Here is a 22,553-nt window from a genome sequence, read left to right on the forward strand (position 1 = left end):
CCGAGTCCCGCAGACGCACAGACACTCCACCGCTGGAAAGAAAATCGGATAAAATTTCACTTCTCCCCCTCAGAAAATCATTGGATGTTATTTCCCTGTCATTCAAGACCGCTATCGGGGAAGGATAGGTGAGTTGGGCACAGTTTTTCGTAACGCGAGTGTATTTTTACATTAAAAGTGTGTGTTTATAAGGATAATATAGTTTAGTTAGGTTAGTTAACTTTATTTATCCTTTATTTAGGTTTCATTTGCAGCATATACACCCACAGAGACATTTGACAAGTTCACATTTGGCATTTATATAACGTTAAAGCTTCCATTCATCTACATAATGTTAAACATCCAGTCAGCTGACCATCGACTATCACTAAAAGATGAGGAATTAAAAAACTTAATTGTTTGAGAGATAAATAATCAGTTTTGATATTATAAAGCTTAAATACGAGGTTTTGAATTATTAAAGAGGTTAAAATGCAACACTGCTTTACTTTTTAATGAGAAGGTGTCATTCAGTGCAAAAATAGTAAATATTTTCCTAAAGCAAATGTATTTTCATCTTTAAAAATGTGTGTTTATATCAATAATATCATGTAGCTTAAATATGAGTACGGATTTCAAAGCATTAAAGACGTTCACATGTAATACTGCTAATATTTTAAATCTATTTTAGATTTTCTGAACAATTTTCATTTAAAAAAAAATGTGTGTTTATAATAATAATATCATGTAGCTTAAATAAAAGATCGGGTTTTAAAGTATTAAAGATGTTAAAATTGAATACTGTTTATTTTTTTATTAGAAGGTGTCCTGCTTGACTTTATTTCAGGTCAAGAATTGCATACTATCATATTTGTTTCCCAGGTTTTAGAAAGGACACCCACAAAAAGTCATTCAGTCTAAAATAAAAAAGCTAATAATATATATATATATATATATATATATATATATATATATATATATATATATATATATATATATATATATATTTTTTTTTTTTTTTTTTTTTTTTAAAAGCAGCTCCTCAGAGTGCTGAACACTATGCCAGCAATACCTATAAATAATTCAAAATCAACAAGCAAAAGCAAGTTTTAAATTAAAAATACGTCTTTAAATGAATTAAATGATCATGATTTTGAGTTATAACAGTAGTATATATGTTAAAATAGATCTTTAATTGTGTTTAGAGCAAAAAAAATGCCATTTAATTATCAGTTTGTCCCCAAATTGTCATTTTAAATCATACTATGCCATGATCCTTACCTTTTACCCATTTGTCAACAAGAAGTTTGTGATAAATACAAATAAAATCTAAATTTGCTGTGAGCAGTTATTGGTTTATACATTTAGATAAGAACAGGTCTGAATTAGCATATAATTTTTACAATAAATGTGTCTTTTACACTTAATGGCAACCATATTTTAAATTTTTTTCTGTAATAATGCACTTTGCCCACATTTAATTTGCTTTGATTGTGTTTTGCGAGCCTCCATCCGGACTGCACCTGCCGTGCTGAGGAATGTTAGTGGTTTGCTCTATTGTGTGCTGTGAGGCAGTTATGAGACGCTGTAAACAGTGACCTGAGAAGTTTCCAGAAAGTTCTGTGACCTCTATAAGCCAGAGCAGCCAATTAAAGCAACATGCCTCACAAACCTTCATCATTTTGATTGTAATGTAACAACATGCACCTTTTGTGGAGCGGCTTTGGAGCTATAATTGTTTTGAAAAGCACAACACAAACAGTGTCTGGTGTAAGTAGTTACAAAGTAACTAGTTACTGTAATTAAATGACTTAATCGCTAAAAAAAAGTAGTGTAAGAGATTACTTTGCATTTTTAAATAATTTGATTAGTTACTTATAAATGTACTTTTCATAAATACACATATATAATACTGAGTAATTATATATTTTTTGTTATACAAATATATTTAGCTATATTTATTTGTATTTTTCAACTACATTTACCAAGACAACATGAATTGAGGGAGAAATTAGTTATTTATTTATAGAAAAGATATGATATAAATCCAGACAAGAAGAGTAATTATACATATATAATATAACATTAAGTAATTATAAATATAAGTAAATACATTTATAATCACTTAATTGCTTATATTTACTTATATTTATGATCACTTAATCGCTTGTAAGTAAATACAAGCAATTAAGTGGATAAGCAATTATAAATATAAGTAAATATTAGCGATTAAACGATTATAAATATAATTAAATATAAATGATTAAGCGATTATAATTTAAATAAATATAAGCGATTAGGCCATTATAAATATAAGTATATATTAGCGATTAAGCCATTATAAATATTAGCGATTAAGCAATTATAAATATAAGTAAGTATAAGCGATTAAACGATTATAAATATGAGTAAATATAAATGACTAAGCGCTTACAATTTAAGTAAATATAAGCGATTATAAATATAAGTAAATATTAGCGATTAAGCAATTATAAATATAAGTAAATATAAGTGATTAAGCGGATAAGCGATTATAAATATATGTAAATGTAAGCGATAAAGTGATTATAAACATAAGTAAATAAAAGCGATTAAGCGGATAAGCGATTATAAATATAAGTAAATACAGGTGATTAAGCAGATAAGCGATTTTAAATATAAGTAAATATAAGCGATTAAGCAGATAAGCGATTATAAATATAAGTAAATTTAAGCGATTAAGCAGATAAGCGATTATAAATATAAGTAAATATAAGCGAATAATTGGATAAGCGATTCTAAATATAAGTAAATATAAGCGATTAAGCAGATAAGCGATTATAAATATAAGTAAATATAAGCGAATAATTGGATAAGCGATTATAAATATAAGTAAATATAAGCGATTAAGCAGATAAGCTATTCTAAATATAAGTAAATATAAGCGATTAAGCAGATAAGCGATTATAAATATAAGTAAATATAAGCGATTAAGCGGATAAGCGATTATAAGTATAAGTAAAAATAAGCGATTAAGCAGATAAGCGATTATAAATATAAGTAAATATAAGCGATTAAGCGGATAAGCGATTATAAGTATAAGTAAAAATAAGCTATTATTCGGATAAGTGATTATCAATTTAAGTAAATTTAAGCGGTTAAGCGGATAAGTAATTATCAATTTAAGTAAATATAAGTGATTAAGTGATTATAAACATAAGTAAATAAAAGTGATTAAGGGGATCGTTTAAGTGGATTAAGTGTTATCGTTTTTTTTTAAATGACCATAAAACATGAACGTATGAATGTATTATGAATGTACTATGAATGTAATAAAACATATGCTTGTTTGTTGTAAAAATTCTAATGCTCAAAATACTTATTTGTGCATCTCCTGACTCGCATGTGCAGCCATGTTGCCGGTGTAGTTTTCACACCCCTTGGTTTCTAGTGTTGTCCTGGATAATCTCAGTTTTGAGAGCTAACTAGCCCTTCACCTTAGCCCTACACCTTGAAGATAAAGACAATTGGGACACACTGAGTCCTTCACATGAACACGCAAAACCAGGATAGGGGTAAGGTGTAGAATTGGGATTGGGCCTTTGACTGATCTAAATGTTTCTGTCCTGTTAGGATTCGTCAGGACCATGCTCTCCATGAGTTACACGGACCCTTGGCCGGAGGGCTCTGTGGGCCTGGAGGAGGAGGTGGTGACGGCCGCAGCCCAGGCCGAGCATTTGGACACCTCCACATCGCTCCAGTGCAATGCCACTTTAGACTCCGACAATTTAGATGACAGCCTGACCAGCCTCCAGTGGCTGCAGGAGTTCTCCATCCTCAACGCCAGCGCGGGACAGCACGCGTCCCCATCCAGCCTGCACCATAGCCACCTCGTGGGCCCAGACGCACCCTCTTCGCCTTTAGCAGGAGACCCGGCGTCTATAGGCATGCCACTGACCCCTGGGAAACCCACGGCGGCGTCTTTCTGCAGGGTGCCTGCCTTTTCGTCTCTGCCCAGCCTGGTAGCGCATGGACACTGTCCCGACGAAGTTGATTATAAGTCCAACCCGCACATCAAGCCGCCGTACTCATACGCGACCCTCATATGCATGGCTATGCAGGCTAGCAAGAAAACCAAAATCACACTTTCATGCATCTACAAGTGGATCACGGACAACTTCTGCTACTTCCGCCATGCAGATCCCACCTGGCAGGTAAGACGCAATGCATCGGCACATTTTCACATTCGTTTATCAGCAGCAGAAGCCGTCATAGTTGGTGAACGCAGAGCACAGTGAATGGGAGAGTATGTCAAATCATTTTATTACAATCCTATTTGCTGGAATAATGACAGAAAAACTCCATGATGGTGTTATCAAGACTTTCAGAATAAAATAGTGTGAGACTGATAACGGCAGCCAGAAGAAAGAATAATGTCAGATTTACTGCCCTGCCCCTATAGATGATGCTCGCACAAGCGATAATACGATTTTTGTATTTAGATGCAAAGATAATATAATAATTAAAGTTAAAATCAGAATTATTAAACCCCCTTTGCTTTTTTTTTGCTTTTTTAAATATTTCCCAAATGATGTTGGATTCAGGGAATTTTTCACAGTATGTCTGATAATATTTTTTCTTCTGGAGAAAGTCTTATTCGTTTTATTTTGGCAAGAATAAAACAACCCAGGCTCATTCTGAAAACGTAGTCCCGTGGACGTTTCTGGCGACTGCGAAATACGTAGCCGGGGGTACGTACTGCTGCATTTCATTTTTTTAAGTGAACGCTGCGGGGCGGTGTGACGTTGTTCCTTTTGGCGCTTGCCGGCCGACCGCTCGCCTTCATGTGGAGGGCTTTCCCGCCGCAACCAGTTTGTCCGGTTAGCTCTTCGTGTACTTTGGCAGACTCGAGATGCAGAGAGGGGCTGACCACGATGCCGACGACCAGGTTCGAGTCCGGGGAAGAGCGGTTCCAGAAATCAGGTAAGAAAACAAAAACAAAATCCAAAAATTGAAGCGAACAAGTTCGTCACAGGGTGAGAATGTGGTCAAAATCCGAAAACGTGGTAAAAATCAGACGAGGGCTTTTCTTTTTCTGGACGGCTTTTGGGAATCGTCGTTGGTTGGGTTTAGGGACGGAGGAGGGTGGGTCAGCCGATTGGCCGGTCGCACGGTCAATCATTCTCCAGGCAGACAGGCGGAAGGTCGTTCGACAGCGGCCTCTAGCGGGTTTACGCGAGAACGGCGCGGGAAAAAGCGCGCACAGCGGCTCTCGCAGATTGGCGAAAACAAAAACTGCAAAAATACGTACCTCCCGGGACGTATTTCGCGGTCTCCAGAAACGTCCACGGGACTACGTTCTCAGAATGAGCCTGGGTTGGAATAAAAGCAGTTTCTAATTTTTTAAACACCATTTTAAGGTCAATATTATTAGCCCCTTTAAGCGATATGTTTTTGTCGATAGTCTACAGAACAAACCATCGTTATACAATAACTTGCCTAATTACCCTAACCTGCCTAGTTAACGTAATTACCCTAGTTAAGCCTTTAAATGTCACTTTAAGCTGTATAGAAAGCTTTCAAGCTGTGTCTTGAAAAATAACTATTAAAATATTATTTACTGTCATCATGGCAAAGAGAAAATAAATCAGTTATTAGAAATGAGTTATTAACACTATTATGATTAGAAATGTGCTGAGGAAATCTTCCTTTCCTTAAACAGAAATTGGGTAAAAAAAATAAACAGGGGGGCTGATAACTCAGGGGGGGCTAATAATTCTGACTTCAACTGTACATAAATGCATATAAATGCGCACATGTTTTAGAAAACATCTAAATATTATAAACTTTCAAGAATTTAAGGTGCTGACGAAAAGGGTCCATACATAAACAATAGGATGTTTTTCAGCCACCAATAAACTAGCGGTGGGTTTTAAATTTCCTAAAGTTCCTCGTACAGCATCAATAATGTCATGTAATTAAAACATAATCAGTTAAACAGACTTAAAGGGATAGTTCACCTAAATATGACAGTTTACTTAGTATTTACTCTTGTCAAGTGGTTATGAATCTTCATAACCCAGCATGCACAGGATGTCAACAAGACGTCACATTGACGTTGTACCCCAACGTCGTGTGGATGTTGCATCTTGTTTGGAAATGAAGATGTGTTGACGTCAGAACCCAGCGTCAGTCAATGTCCAACGTCCAACCTAAAATCAACCAAACAGCAACGTCTAATGATGTTAAAGCTTGACGTTGTGTGGATGTTACCACTATGATGTCTATCAGACGTTGGATTTTGGTTGCCATTCCTGACGAATAAATGTCAGTAGTTGATGTCAATGTGATGTTGGTTTAAGATGTTGGCTTGATGTTGGATTTTGGCCACTTTTCAACACAACCTAAAATCAACCAAATATCAACGTCATTGTAAAATAAACGTTGTCTTTGGACGCTGGCTAGACATTGAATTTTAGTCACCTGACATTACGTCCTAAATCTAACCTAATATTGACGTTTTCTTTCTTCTGTTGGACACTAAAACAGATATTTTGAAGAACGTTAGAAACCATTGACATCCCTAGTAGGAAAACAAATACTATGGAAGTCAATGGTGAAGTTTTTTTTTTTCAAACTTTTTTGTGTTCAAGTAAATGAGTAGAGAATAAAGAATTTTCCAGCCTGATCTCACGAGAAAACGTAAGTATTTTACGTTTTGTCAGTTTAGTGGCTAATTCGTACGAATTCGTATGAGTTCAGTCGTATGAAATTGTACGATTTTAAAAAGGAGGCGTGGCACCTAACCCCACCCCTAAACCCAACCGTCATTGGCGGATGAGCAAATCGTACTAAATTGTACGAATTAGATCATACGAATTCATACGAATTAGCCACTAAATCAAAATGTTACGAATTGCCGTGAGATTGTGTTGGAATTTTCTTTTTTTTTCTTCAGTTTTCCGTTTGTTTCCGCTTGTTAATTGCATTATGGGATGTTGATCTCTGCTCTGCCCACTTTTGATGTTGAATATTCAACTCTACAGTTTAACAAAGTGACTTTTAGTGACATTTTAGTAGTTTGAAATATAATATCAAGACAAATAAGTGTGTAGAACAACAGAAAATGTGCTGCAGTTTATTACAAGGTTTTTGTAGCGTAATATAAAGCACCATCCCAAACAATATAGCCCTGCAAACTATTAAAAATGTTCATATTTTCCAAATTTTCAAGGTTAAACATTGTTGGAAAAAAGATCAAGCTCCCATAATGCAATTCAAAAGCATAAATTAACATGGGAAAAAGATGTAAGTGTAAAACTTTGATTTTGTGTCCTCTGAGAGTCAAGCAGGAAGAATGAGCTCATAAGTTGGATATTATAAATACTATGGTAGTAAATGATAAAGGAATTTCCCCTTTTTTTGGTTAACTCTCCTTTTAAGCATTCGTTTAGTCGTTCAACCGTAAAATGAGATAAAAAACGTAAACACAAGCAGCAGTCGAGTGCTGAAAATCCATTAATACCAAAATACTGTGGTAAAATAAATGCTCATATTGTAAAAACATGGTGCAGAACAGTGTAATTTAATGCAGTGCTTCCTGTCTGGTGTGAAATCCACTTTATACTAACAAGATCTATATATATAAACAAGATCTTTATTTATTTATTTATTTACATGTTTATTTAAGACTCAGTGGTTAACACTGTCGCCTCACAGCAAGAAGGTCGCTGGTTCGAGTCCTAGCTGGGTCAGTTGGCATTTCTGTGTGGAGTTTGCATGTTCTCCCCGTGTTGGTGTGGGTTTCCTCCGGGTGCTCTGGTTTCCCCCACAGTCCAAACACATGCGCTGAAAAAAATTATGTCTGCAAAACTGTTGCAATCAATTTAATTGGGTTGAATTTAGGGTTGAGTAATGTTCAACTTAATTCATTTGTTTAAATTCAGCCCAAATAAATTGTTTACAACCCCTTAACTTAAAAAAAATTAGTAAATCCAAGGAATCATCTTTGAATAGTTTTTTTTCAGGGGAATTGGGTGAATTAAATTGGCCGTAATGTATGAGTGTGTGTGAGAATGAGTGTATATGGGTGTTTTCCAGTACTGGGTTGCGGCTAGAAAGGCATCCGCTGCGTAAAACATATGCTGGAATAGTTGGTGGTTCATTCCACTGTGGCGACCTCTGAAATAGAGACTAAGTCGAAGGAAAATGAACGTTAATTTAACGTTATGAGGATAAATGTACAATGTGCTTCCAAAAACCATAATCCCAGACAAGTTTTACAACAAATGAATGAATTATATCCAAAATGTACTGCTAAAGCAAATCATAAACAATAATAGTTCAAATAAACAAACAAGATCTTAAACGTGGCTATTTTATAATGGCGTGACGGTTCACTGGAAGTGAACTCATTCCAAATTAAAAGTCCCCGTTCGTAAAGCCCATTGTTGCGTGCAATCATTTACACTTAAAAGACGCAGCAAATAAATGGCTAACCCTGAAACCTGCCTCATTTGCATATCTGGCAAAGGCCAATAAGGGGAGTTTTGCGTTTGTTTGTCTTAACACCAGCTGAAGTGGGTTGTGTATTGGAGAGAGACCAGCACAAACCTTTGTAGATGGCTTGATGGGGTTTTTAATGAGTTTTTGGATGCTTTAGCTGTGATAAGGAGTAGTGTAAAAATGTGGTACTTTGTGTACTTACACTGCAAAAAAAGAGTCCAAATTTTCCCTAGACAAGTAAAAAATAGTCTTGTTTTCAGAAATAATGAGTCAAAATGAAGTGCCAATGAGGTAAGTGAAATAATCTTGTTTTTGCTTTGAACCAAGACAGATCATTGAGCTTGTCTTAAGGAAATATTCTCTTAGATTTGACTCTTTATTTCTGAAAACAAAACAATGTTTTCTTCTTGTCTAGAAAAGGCTTCTTGATTTAAGAGATTTTAGATATTTGGACTCGAAACAAGACGAAAACCTTCTTTTTTTGTGGTGTAAAGCATGAGTTTTAAGCCTAGAAGAAAGAATAAGTTGGATTTTAACAAAAAAAGTGTATTTTTAAAAGATTTAGCTAAAAAAAGTTTAAGAAAACACCTTTAAATATCAAGAGGTACACTATTGTACTCTTCAGGTATAATATGCACTTGTATGCTATCAAAATGGACACTTTTTTTTTTTTTTTTATTATTATTATTTTATTTTTTCAGATTATTTTGTCTTGTCACTTGTCACTTTATGTACACTGGAAGCTTCTGTAGCCAAAACAAATTCCTTGTGTGTGTGAAGCACACTTGGCAATAAAACCGATTCTGATTCTGATTCTGATTCTTTATAGAGCATTTTGATTAAATTCAATTCACCTTTATTTGTATAGCGCTTATACAATGTAGATTGTGTCAAAGCAGCTTCACATAAAAGGTCATAGTAAATTGGAACAGTGTAGTTCAGTTTGTAGTGTTTAAGTTCAGTTCAGTTGAGCTCAGTTCAGTGTGGTTTAATAATCACTACTGAGAGTCCAAACACTGAAGAGCAAATCCAACGATGCGCAGCTCTACAGATCCTGAACCATGCAAGCCAGTGGCGACAGCGGAGAGGGAAAAAAACTTCACTTTTGAGGGATGTAAACACACACAACGGTCCTAACGTATATCCTATTTTACAGTTTTTATTTCAGCAGCTTCTGAGAATCCAAAAGAGTCCACATACTGATAAATCACGTTATGATCACTGTTTTAACGTTAAGACATGATTGAATTGCCTCTCGCACATTGAAATGTTAGGTGCAATTGTACATAATTTGCCTCTAAATTTTACCTTTATTAATTAGAGTTAAGGCCTAAATGTGTATTCTATCTCATATCCTGATAGCGAAAAATATCTCGATATAGTAGCATTACTGTAAATCTAATCGATTATTAGTTTATATATATATTGATTACATATAAAGGACAGTTTCTTTTTTACATTGTAAAGTATATACTACTATTTTTAGTAGCATATACTAGTATATATATATACTAGTATATATATAGTACTATAGTATATAGTAGTATATATTTAGTAGTATATACTACTATATTTAGTAGTATATACTACTTTATATAGTAGTAAATATATGATATTTACTCATTTACATATGATCATATTACTCACTTTATTCAAAACTTGAGGGCAAATGTGTAATTAAGAATGTAGAAGTATAAAATAAATCTGAATAAAATATTAAACGCTTTTGGAAAACGAATGATTTCTGACGTCAAATAAAACACGGCACTTTCAAGACTGCAACTTTCTCACTGTTCTTCATTGTCTGCATCCTATTAATGGTGTGTAATATTGTGCTCATATAAATGACGAAACCGTATTAACATAAACCATGTATTTTGTGACTTCACAAAATAAACAATAGAGCACAATATGGAATAACAGACTTTTATATGGTCCATACCATATATATAACACTGTAAAAGCACTGTAAAACATTGCATTTTGTGTCCTCTGTAAGTCAAGGAGGAAGAATGAGCTCATAAGTTGGATATTTACTAGAAAAAAAAAGAAAAAAAGGGAGATTTCTAAAAAGATTTAGTTGTTGGTCAATCATTAATTAACCCCTTAGCCGTAACCTCCTTTTTCTCTGAAGAAAACGCAGACATTCGCTCAGTTTTTAGATATTTTAACTTAAAACAATGTTTAACCCGGGTTAGAGCGTCAATGCTTCATTTAAAGCTAATTAGTTTACCAAGTCTGATGTGCAATGAAGGAATTTATGAAATATAATCATTTGTGGCCAATTTCTATTGTTCATTTACATCCCCTTTAGCCACTATCAACGTAGCGGCTATTCTTCTTGGGGTCCAATACATAAACAGACAAATTAACATTCAGTTACAACCAAAACTGAAACCAAAGCAAAACAAACACATTTACATTAAGCTAAAACAATAGAAATGAGACCAAAACTAAATAAAAAGACACATTCACACTAAAACATAATGATAGACATCAATACCACAACCAAATAAAGACTAATTTACATTAAACCATATTAAGAGACATCAATATCGCAACCAAATAAAGACTAATTTACATTAAACCATATTAAGAGACATCAATACCACAACCAAATAAAGACTAATTTACATTAAACCATATTAAGAGACATCAATATCACAACCAAATGAAGATACATTTACATTAAACCATATCTATTACAGTCTGTTTGTTAGTGTTTACCAACTTTTGTGAGAATGTAAAAAAAATAAGTAAAATAATGTTCATTCACCACAACAGATATGTCTTATGTACTTATTCTGACCTGCATTTGTTAAAATAAGTTTAAAAAGTATACGCAAACATACAAGATTTTAATATATTGTGAATGATTAAAAGTTTAAAGTAAAAAAAAAAGAAAGTTTAAAGATTTAAAAGTGGAATTGAGGAGGGTTTTGGGGCTTGCTCGGTATGTTATGTTTGCTAATGACATAACGCTTTATAGTAACTTGTTGACATTAGTTGTCAATTAATTATTAATTCATTCATTTTCCTTTGGCTTAGTCCATTTATTTATCCGGGGTCACCACAGCGCAATGAACCGCCAACTATTCCAGCATATGTTTTATGCAGCGGATGCCCCTTCAGCTGCAACCCATTAGTGGGAAACATATACACTCATTCAATCAATCTCATACCCTACGGCCAATTTAATTAATCCAATTCCCCTATAGCACATGTGTTTGGACTGTGGGGGTAACCGGAGCACCCGGAGGAAACCCACGCCAACACGGGCAGAACATGCAAACTCCACACAGAAACGCTAACTGACCCAGCCAGGACTCAAACCAGCGACCTTTTTGCTGTGAGGCGATTGTGCTAACCACTAAGCCACCATGCCTATCAATTAATCAATATAACTTTATTTTAAAGCACTTTATAAACACAGAAAGTGAGCTGTATCTATGTGTTAAGTGTCATGAAATTATTATTTTTTTACATTTTAAAAATATTAATGATGAATCTATAAAAATTAACTATGAGATAAAGGAGAAATCATTCTCAGAATGTTTTAGCGAGGTTATCTTAATGTTATGAAAAGAAATTAATGTTAAAGGAGCGCTAATTCAAAGATATTCGCTCTTTGATAATAAAAATTATTTGATCTGTACCAGAATTTGTTCCTAAAACATTTTAATTCGGATAACATTACATTGTACCTACTTTTTTGGGTGGAAAATTCCATTTTCGTGTTTTATTTTGACTAATAATTGCATCATAAAAATATTTTCGTTAAAATTTTTTTCATTACTTAACGGGAAAGTTAGTTAAAGATTTTAAAAACATAATTTAATGGTCAGGAATGCATTAGCAAAGCTATAAGTGAAACAAACTTCACCTGCAACAATAGTCCCTGTTTAATTTCTTGTTTAAGCAACATGTGTCCATATTAAATCACTTTTGTTTAGCAACTTTTAGCTAATTTATTGTTTAAATGTATTTAAATGTTCCCAGTGGATTGCGACTGGAAGGGCATCCACTGCGTAAAGCATATGCTGGAATAGTTGGTGGTTCATTCCGCTGTGGCGACCCCTGATAAATCAGGGACTAAGCCAAGGGAAAGTTAATGAATGAATGTGTTTAAAGTCCGCATGAACTGTAAGCTGCAGCCACTTTTTTTTTCAGTTCATTGAGAAACAGAATAATAAATGAGAAAACAGTGGGCGTGGCTTGTTTTTACTACTACGAGCTGATTGGATGTAGTTTAGTAAGCGTTTCTTTCAGAAAGATCAGGGTTTGGGGAGAGTTATTACAACCGACTCCTCCTCCTCCTCACCATTTCTGTTTGTTGTCATTGCTCTGACAGCTGGAGGGGCGTGGTTAAGTATGTTAGCCACACCCAATACCTCAGACAGATGTAATCTGAGAATTTTACTGAATACAAACAGGAAGTGCATTTTCAGATTTCAGTTTTAGATCACAAGGGCAAACTATTGTTTTTGTTCTTGATGACATGCGCAGATGAATTGTTCACCACAGAATTAGCAATGTAAGCTAACTAAATCAATACGGTTAGTTTTGATTTTATGTGTACTTTAAATGCATCATGATGAAAACGCATTGCTAAAATACATTCATCTCCAATTTATTGCAGAACTCCATCCGCCACAATCTGTCCTTGAACAAATGCTTTATAAAAGTCCCAAGGCAGAAGGACGAACCGGGCAAAGGCGGATTCTGGAAAATCGACCCGCAGTACGCCGAACGTCTCTTAAACGGGGCCTACAAAAAGCGCAGGTTACCTCCAGTGCAGATCAATCCAGCTCTCCAGCACCGTCTCAGGATGAACTCTCAAGCTACAGGAATAATCTCCCGAAACCTGAGCGTCAGTCCCGAATCCCAGCAGCTCCTGAAGGACTTCGAGGAGGCCACCAACGCAGACCAGAACTGGGACCCTCGCTTGGCTGAAGCCACAATGTTGAGCTGTTGGGTCTCCGGAAAGGGGACCAGCAAACGAAAGCAGCCGTATAACCACAGGACTGGAAAAACTCCTCGATGCTCAAGTTCTCCTCTTCTGGTCATGGACGAACAGGAGGATTTGAGCTCCCTAAAGGGCAACTTTGACTGGGACGCTCTACTGGATTCAGCCCTGAATGGAGAATTAAGCTTGAATGAAGGAAGTCCATTAAGTCTAATGCCTCAAGACGAAGAGTTGATGATTAGAGGAACGCATATAAGTCCTCAAGAAGCTCCTGCTGAGAATCACGTCTTGATGGAAACTCAGAGAAGCAGCGATGAAGACTTTGACGAGGAAACTTTTTTGGCTACGGCGTTTTTGCAGAGCCCCTGGTCAGAGGTGGACGAATCCAACCGTTCCGACTTCCTCGGCAGCTCCACCGTCAGCATCGATCAACTCTTCGATCTTTCTTTCGGAGGGGATTTAAGCAGTAAAATCGAGACTCTGCTTTGAAGAGGGTCACGTTTTGGTCCTTTGAGTCAAAGAACTGAGAGGGTTTGCATCGTCTTGTTTTACCCCCCAAAGATTCATTCTGGATTCCATGAACTCCACACGAAGATGTATTTTTAAAAAGTGTATCTATTTCTTATATTGATTTTTATGATTGTGTTTTTTTGTATTTGAAATATTATCTACCTGCATTGAAGTCTAATCAAGATCCTTAGCATTGTTTTCGGGAAGATCTGATTCGGTGGTTGAGCTCCAATCGAGCGTGACCTGACGGATAGATGCGAGCTTTTTAGTTTACAATTCAAACTTACATGCAAGTAAAAGAGATTTATTGAAGAAGAGAACAGTTTCGACATCTTGTGGACAAAATCTGCTTTTCCACTGCGCGGGATGGTACGGTTCGACATTCGGTTTGATGTTCCCTGGCTTAGTTTGCGTTTCCACTACAGTTTATTTCTGCTTAAAGTGGGCGGGATTATCGCTTTAGCTGCGGCGCCTCTACTGCAGTGACATCATCGTAAACAAACATGACATAAACAAATGCACTACACAAAACAGAGGCAGTTGATGCTACTGATGCAATAGTGTTCTTGAGCAGCTGACTATTTAAATATCGGAGTCTGTAAGTGTTGTTGTGATACTGGAACTCGGTAGCAATTGATACTGAAATTTTAATAACGTCCTGATAACATTTGAGCGCTGTTGAGCTCGTTCTTAAACAGCGCTGATTTGCCATTGTGGTTACATACTCAACAGAAATGACTGTGATTGGCTGTGAAGGTCATCAGTTCACCGAACTCACCTCTGTTTACTGAGTGTAACCACAGATACAGGGACACTGGAGCGTTTTAAAGCCACGTTGATCAGCCGGTTTGTCTATAAGCTGACATATGAGTGATCCGCTGATGAATCGAGGCTTTAAAATGCTCCAGTGTCCCTAAACCACGATTCATCAGCAGATTGCTTGTACATTTCTGCTGAGCGCGTGAACGCAATGGCAAATCAGCGCTGTTTAAGAACTGCTCAACAGCACTCAAACGTTAGCGGGAAATGGCCGCTTTTAAAATTCCAGTATCATGAGAACCCTAGGGTTTATATATATATATATATATATATATATATATATATATATATATATATATATATATATATATATATATATATATATATATATATATATAGGGTCTTGGGTCGTGAATCTAATGGTAGTGATGATTCTCTCTGACCAATGGTTGATTAGCTGTGTGTATACGTCACATTTTGGCAATCATTTTGGTAATTTTGGTAATCATTCCAAGCAATGACTTGGTTGAAATTTAAAAAAGTACCAGGAACTAGGTGCAGAAAATGCCAAAAACCATTTTGAACCCAACCACGCCATACCATGCTGTGGAAAAGCAGCTAAAGTAAGATATATTACATCTATCATATTAAGAAAAATGCTAATGCAAATGAAACTTCCTTGGGACTGCAAAAACACTGTGTTTTCAGCAAGCACTCTTTAAAGTAAAAGTTGTTCATTGGCTTCCATGAAGAACCTTTAATATCCATGGAGGCTTTCCACTTCATAAATGGTTCATCTGTAGGGCCTTTCACACCAGGAGGACGTCTTCATAGTTCCTATGACTCTTGGCAGAAGAGTGTACTTTTTGGTGCATCCATACTTCAGGAACTGGTAACTCTTTTGAATTAGCTAAATTAGCTCCTTCTTTAGCGTTGAACCCAGAATACTGGAGTCAAACCCACTAAGAAATTTTGTGCTTAGATATCTAATAGACATCTAAACATAGATGGCTTGGCTAAAGCAAAGCTAAATTTGGGCTGTCAGTGAAAATCTAATAGACATGTAAGAATAGACCAAAACTAGACTAGTCATCAACTACAGATTGGACAGACTTCACATATGTATTCCTTCATTTTTTTGATGACTAGTCTAGTTTTGGGCTTTTCTTCGACGTCTATTAGATGTTCACTGACAGCTCAAATTTAGCCTTTGTTTTAACGAAGCCGTCTATGTTTAGACGTCTATTAGACGTCTTTTTAAAACAAAAATGCTTGCTGGGGTAAGTGTAGCTTGAATGCCCAAACATATTCCCAGCATGCACCTTGACGTCAAAACAACATTGAGATTGATGTCAAAATCCAAATTGATTTGATATCAAAACCTTGACGTCTATTTAACATCCACACATTGATGCCTTTTTGACCATCAAAACAACAACACAAAATTTATTCAAATATAAGTACATTTTATTCATCTGAAAGCTTCAATTCCAAATTCACACTGGACTTTGCATCTATACAATGCAATTATACTACCTTGACCTTCAAAACTACATCACATCGACATCTAACACGTCAAAAAAAACACGTCAAAAATCCGTTACAGGACTGTCCTACAGCAATGTTTTTTGACGCCAATGTTAGACGTTAATCTGATGTTGTTTTGACATCAAGGTATTTAATTGATTTGCATTTCTGCCCACTGGGTACCAAATATAACACCAGCAACACAATCTCACGGCAATTCGTAACTTTTTGATTTAGTGGCTAATTCGTATGAATTCGTACAATCTAATTCGTACGATTTAGTACGATTTAGTACGATTTGCTCATCCCCCAATGACGGTTGGGTTTAGGGGTGGGGTTAGGTGCCACGCCTCCTTTTTAAAATCGTACAATTTCGTACGACTGAACTCGTACGAATTCGTACGAATTAGCCACTAAACTGACAAAGCGTAAAATACTTACGTTTTCTCGTGAGATCAGGCTGAACACCAGCATTTTTAAACATCTCTGTAAACATCACAATCTAACTTCTACACTAATAATGACAATAAGTGGACAGATGCCAAAGTTCAGACACTTCCTACTGGTTGGTGCCCATGCAACCAGCTAACTAGTGACAATTTAGTTCTCCTAGGACTGTCCTGTTGACTAGCTGGTGTGAAAGCCCTTTATGGCAACATTTTGAAAGGATGCTTTTGGATATCTTATTCAAGAGTGAATCATATGCTGTTTATAGCAGTTGTTCTCTTGCCGTCCCACCTGATTTATATCATCAGCTCTTAAGATCGTCCACTAGAACATGGGTATTTTCAGAACCGCCATTTTTCGGCTGACTCCAGCAACGATTTTTGGAAACTCCAGGCACATTGTGGATGTGTCCACTAAAATGAGAGTGCCTCATGACATCAGTGAGCATGCTGTATTCTGATTGGCCAACATGACTTTATTTTTACTGGGTTCACACCAAATGGGGTAGATGCGATTGAGATGAATTCTGCGCTTATTAGGTAATCGATGGTACTAATTGCCTTTGTTGGCACATTTGCATTGAATTTCATGTAACTTACTCATGCAATTACTTAAATTCCTCGATTGTTGTGAATCCAATATAAAAGGCTTTTATCGCCACCTGTTGGTTTGGCGCGCCCTTAACAGGCTACAGTGCGTTTTGCATGTTTTTTTTAATATGGAGGGGAAAATACCTGTGTACATGTGAACATGGCCTGAGATGTTATTGAACACTGTTATCGAAACGCATTGGTTCAGGGTGCGTTTCACTACCATTTACTAAAAATGGGAAATAGTATCATTTAAAAACTTAAAAGTCTCCCAAAACACATTTGTTGTGTAAATGATTGACCAAAACACTCAAGTTCAAGTAGCGGAAAATGGTGTAGCGTAAAGCAACCCTGTGCATCTTTTGGTTGAAACTTGCGTTTTTTAGGCTTATAAACATTACTGTTAATGCTGAACAGCCGAGATGATGAAACCTGTATATTGATAGTCAAACTGCACTAATTGAATGCATGCTACATGCCCGTGTTTGGTTATTCGGTAGGTTAAATTGTATGTGCCAAACTTTATTGCAGCTCTAGATCGGATAGGTTTAAAAATCTAACCTTCTTCATGCGCATGTTGTGTTATGAGTGTTATGCTGACGTCATGCAACTGATCTTTTACATCAAGACTACTTTTATCTTCTTATGTAGATTGTTAGTAGCAAATAAGTTTAAAAGGGATTAGTTATTCACTTGGAAGACATGTCATTAGAGTAAATAATAAAAATGCACTAATATAACAAACCTTTCTCTTTGTTTGTTTGTTTGTTTGCTTGCTGTTTTTGGACATACATTTAACAATCTGAAATGAGAAATAGTTTAAAGTGACCACCATTATTAAAATAACTTGTAATGTGTTTTAACGGATTTTACACTTGTGAGTAATTACTTAAAAAAGTGAAGAAACCAGTTACTTTTAAAGCGATTAGTTGACTTAACAGGTTTATCCACTTTTTAAAGTCAACAAAACGCATTAAAAGCAACAGGTTTACTCACTTTTATAAAGTAAAGTCAACTAATCGCTTTAAAAGCAACAGGTTTACTCACTTTATAAAGTAAAGTCAACTAATCGCTTTAAAAGCAACAGGTTTACTCACTTTATAAAGTAAAGTCAACTAATCGCTTTAAAAGCAACAGGTTTACTCACTTTTATAAAGTAAAGTCAACTAATCGCATTAAAGCAATAGGTTTACTCACTTTATAAGAGTAAAGTCAACTAATCGCTTTAAAAGCAACAGGTTTACTCACTTTATAAGAGTAAAGTCAACTAATCGCATTAAAGCAATAGGTTTACTCACTTTATAAGAGTAAAGTCAACTAATCGCTTTAAAAGCAACAGGTTTACTCACTTTATAAGAGTAAAGTCAACTAATCGCTTTAAAAGCAACAGGTTTACTCACTTTTATAAGAGTAAAGTCAACTAATCGCTTTAAAAGCAACAGGTTTACTCACTCTAATAAAGTAAAGTCAACTAATCGCTTTAAAAGCAACAGGTTTACTCACTTTATAAGAGTAAAGTCAACTAATCGCTTTAAAAGCAACAGGTTTACTCACTTTTATAAAGTAAAGTCAACTAATCGCTTTAAAAGCAACAGGTTTACTCACTTTATAAGAGTAAAGTCAACTAATCGCTTTAAAAGCAACAGGTTTACTCACTTTATAAGAGTAAAGTCAACTAATCGCTTTAAAAGCAACAGGTTTACTCACTTTTATAAGAGTAAAGTCAACTAATCGCTTTAAAAGCAACAGGTTTACTCACTTTATAAGAGTAAAGTCAACTAATCGCTTTAAAAGCAACAGGTTTACTCACTTTATAAAGTAAAGTCAACTAATCGCTTTAAAAGCAGCAGGTTTACTCACTTTTATAAAGTAAAGTCAACTAATCGCTTTAAAAGCAACAGGTTTACTCACTTTTATAAAGTAAAGTCAACTAATCGCTTTAAAACAACAGATTTACTCACTTTTATAAAGTAAAGTCAACTAATCGCTTTAAAACAACAGGTTTACTCACTTTATAAAGTAAAGCCAACTAATCGCTTTAAAAGCAACAGGTTTACTCACTTTTATTAAGTAAAGTCAACTAATCGCTTTAAAAGCAACAGGTTTACTCACTTTTATAAAGTCAACTAATCGCTTTAACAGCAACAGGTTTACTCACTTTTATTAAGTAAAGTCAACTAATCGCTTTAAAAGCAACAGGTTTACTCACTTTTATAAAGTCAACTAATCGCTTTAACAGCAACAGGTTTACTCACTTTATAAAGTAAAGCCAACTAATCGCTTTAAAAGCAACAGGTTTACTCACTTTTATTAAGTAAAGTCAACTAATCGCTTTAAAAGCAACAGGTTTACTCACTTTTATTAAGTAAAGTCAACTAATCGCTTTAAAAGCAACAGGTTTACTCACTTTTATTAAGTAAAGTCAACTAATCACTTTAAAAGCAACAGGTTTACTCACTTTAATAAAGTAAAGTCAACTAATCGCTTTAAAAGCAACAGGTTTACTCACTTTATAAGAGTAAAGTCAACTAATCGCTTTAAAAGCAGCAGGTTTACTCACTTTCATAAAGTCGACTAATCGCTTTAAAAGCAACAGGTTTACTCACTTTTATAAAGTAAAGTCAACTAATCGCTTTAAAAGCAACAGGTTTACTCACTTTAATAAAGTAAAGTCAACTAATCGCTTTAAAAGCAACAGGTTTACTCACTTTATAAGAGTAAAGTCAACTAATCGCTTTAAAAGCAACAGGTTTACTCACTTTATAAGAGTAAAGTCAACTAATCGCTTTAAAAGCAACAGGTTTACTCACTTTATAAAGTAAAGTCAACTAATCGCTTTAAAAGCAGCAGGTTTACTCACTTTTATAAAGTAAAGTCAACTAATCGCTTTAAAAGCAACAGGTTTACTCACTTTTATAAAGTAAAGTCAACTAATCGCTTTAAAACAACAGATTTACTCACTTTTATAAAGTAAAGTCAACTAATCGCTTTAAAACAACAGGTTTACTCACTTTATAAAGTAAAGCCAACTAATCGCTTTAAAAGCAACAGGTTTACTCACTTTTATTAAGTAAAGTCAACTAATCGCTTTAAAAGCAACAGGTTTACTCACTTTTATAAAGTCAACTAATCGCTTTAACAGCAACAGGTTTACTCACTTTATAAAGTAAAGTCAACTAATCGCTTTAAAAGCAACAGGTTTACTCACTTTTATTAAGTAAAGTCAACTAATCGCTTTAAAAGCAACAGGTTTACTCACTTTTATTAAGTAAAGTCAACTAATCGCTTTAAAAGCAACAGGTTTACTCACTTTTATTAAGTAAAGTCAACTAATCACTTTAAAAGCAACAGGTTTACTCACTTTAATAAAGTAAAGTCAACTAATCGCTTTAAAAGCAACAGGTTTACTCACTTTATAAGAGTAAAGTCAACTAATCGCTTTAAAAGCAGCAGGTTTACTCACTTTCATAAAGTCGACTAATCGCTTTAAAAGCAACAGGTTTACTCACTTTTATAAAGTAAAGTCAACTAATCGCTTTAAAAGCAACAGGTTTACTCACTTTAATAAAGTAAAGTCAACTAATCGCTTTAAAAGCAACAGGTTTACTCACTTTAATAAAGTAAAGTCAACTAATCGCTTTAAAAGCAACAGGTTTACTCACTTTATAAGAGTAAAGTCAACTAATCGCTTTAAAAGCAACAGGTTTACTCACTTTATAAGAGTAAAGTCAACTAATCGCTTTAAAAGCAACAGGTTTACTCACTTTATAAAGTAAAGTCAACTAATCGCTTTAAAAGCAACAGGTTTACTCACTTTATAAGAGTAAAGTCAACTAATCGCTTTAAAAGCAACAGGTTTACTCACTTTTATTAAGTAAAGTCAACTAATCGCTTTAAAAGCAACAGGTTTACTCACTTTTATTAAGTAAAGTCAACTAATCACTTTAAAAGCAACAGGTTTACTCACTTTAATAAAGTAAAGTCAACTAATCGCTTTAAAAGCAACAGGTTTACTCACTTTATAAGAGTAAAGTCAACTAATCGCTTTAAAAGCAGCAGGTTTACTCACTTTCATAAAGTCGACTAATCGCTTTAAAAGCAACAGGTTTACTCACTTTTATAAAGTAAAGTCAACTAATCGCTTTAAAAGCAACAGGTTTACTCACTTTTATAAAGTAAAGTCAACTAATCGCTTTAAAAGCAACAGGTTTACTCACTTTAATAAAGTAAAGTCAACTAATCGCTTTAAAAGCAACAGGTTTACTCACTTTATAAGAGTAAAGTCAACTAATCGCTTTAAAAGCAACAGGTTTACTCACTTTATAAGAGTAAAGTCAACTAATCGCTTTAAAAGCAACAGGTTTACTCACTTTATAAAGTAAAGTCAACTAATCGCTTTAAAAGCAGCAGGTTTACTCACTTTTATAAAGTAAAGTCAACTAATCGCTTTAAAAGCAACAGGTTTACTCACTTTTATAAAGTAAAGTCAACTAATCGCTTTAAAACAACAGATTTACTCACTTTTATAAAGTAAAGTCAACTAATCGCTTTAAAACAACAGGTTTACTCACTTTATAAAGTAAAGCCAACTAATCGCTTTAAAAGCAACAGGTTTACTCACTTTTATTAAGTAAAGTCAACTAATCGCTTTAAAAGCAACAGGTTTACTCACTTTTATAAAGTCAACTAATCGCTTTAACAGCAACAGGTTTACTCACTTTATAAAGTAAAGTCAACTAATCGCTTTAAAAGCAACAGGTTTACTCACTTTTATTAAGTAAAGTCAACTAATCGCTTTAAAAGCAACAGGTTTACTCACTTTTATTAAGTAAAGTCAACTAATCGCTTTAAAAGCAACAGGTTTACTCACTTTTATTAAGTAAAGTCAACTAATCACTTTAAAAGCAACAGGTTTACTCACTTTAATAAAGTAAAGTCAACTAATCGCTTTAAAAGCAACAGGTTTACTCACTTTATAAGAGTAAAGTCAACTAATCGCTTTAAAAGCAGCAGGTTTACTCACTTTCATAAAGTCGACTAATCGCTTTAAAAGCAACAGGTTTACTCACTTTTATAAAGTAAAGTCAACTAATCGCTTTAAAAGCAACAGGTTTACTCACTTTAATAAAGTAAAGTCAACTAATCGCTTTAAAAGCAACAGGTTTACTCACTTTTATAAAGTCAACTAATCGCTTTAAAAGCAACAGGTTTACTCACTTTAATAAAGTAAAGTCAACTAATCGCTTTAAAAGCAACAGGTTTACTCACTTTTATAAAGTAAAGTCAACTAA

At 34.7% G+C, this 22,553-nt stretch overlaps 1 protein-coding gene across 1 annotated transcript; it reads left to right on the forward strand.

Annotated features, from left to right (window-relative positions):
* On the forward strand, positions 1-14,998 carry foxj1a (forkhead box J1a). The gene is made up of 3 exons (XM_056452523.1): positions 1-128; positions 3,592-4,172; positions 13,103-14,998. Exons 2-3 carry the CDS (start codon positions 3,606-3,608, stop codon positions 13,916-13,918), a joined length of 1,383 nt encoding a protein of 460 aa, XP_056308498.1. The 5' UTR covers positions 1-128; positions 3,592-3,605; the 3' UTR covers positions 13,919-14,998.
* Positions 14,999-22,553: the final 7,555 nt, after the last annotated feature.

Source organism: Danio aesculapii, chromosome 3 (assembly GCF_903798145.1).
Source record: "Danio aesculapii chromosome 3, fDanAes4.1, whole genome shotgun sequence".
NCBI classification, from domain to species: Eukaryota; Metazoa; Chordata; class Actinopteri; order Cypriniformes; family Danionidae; genus Danio; species Danio aesculapii.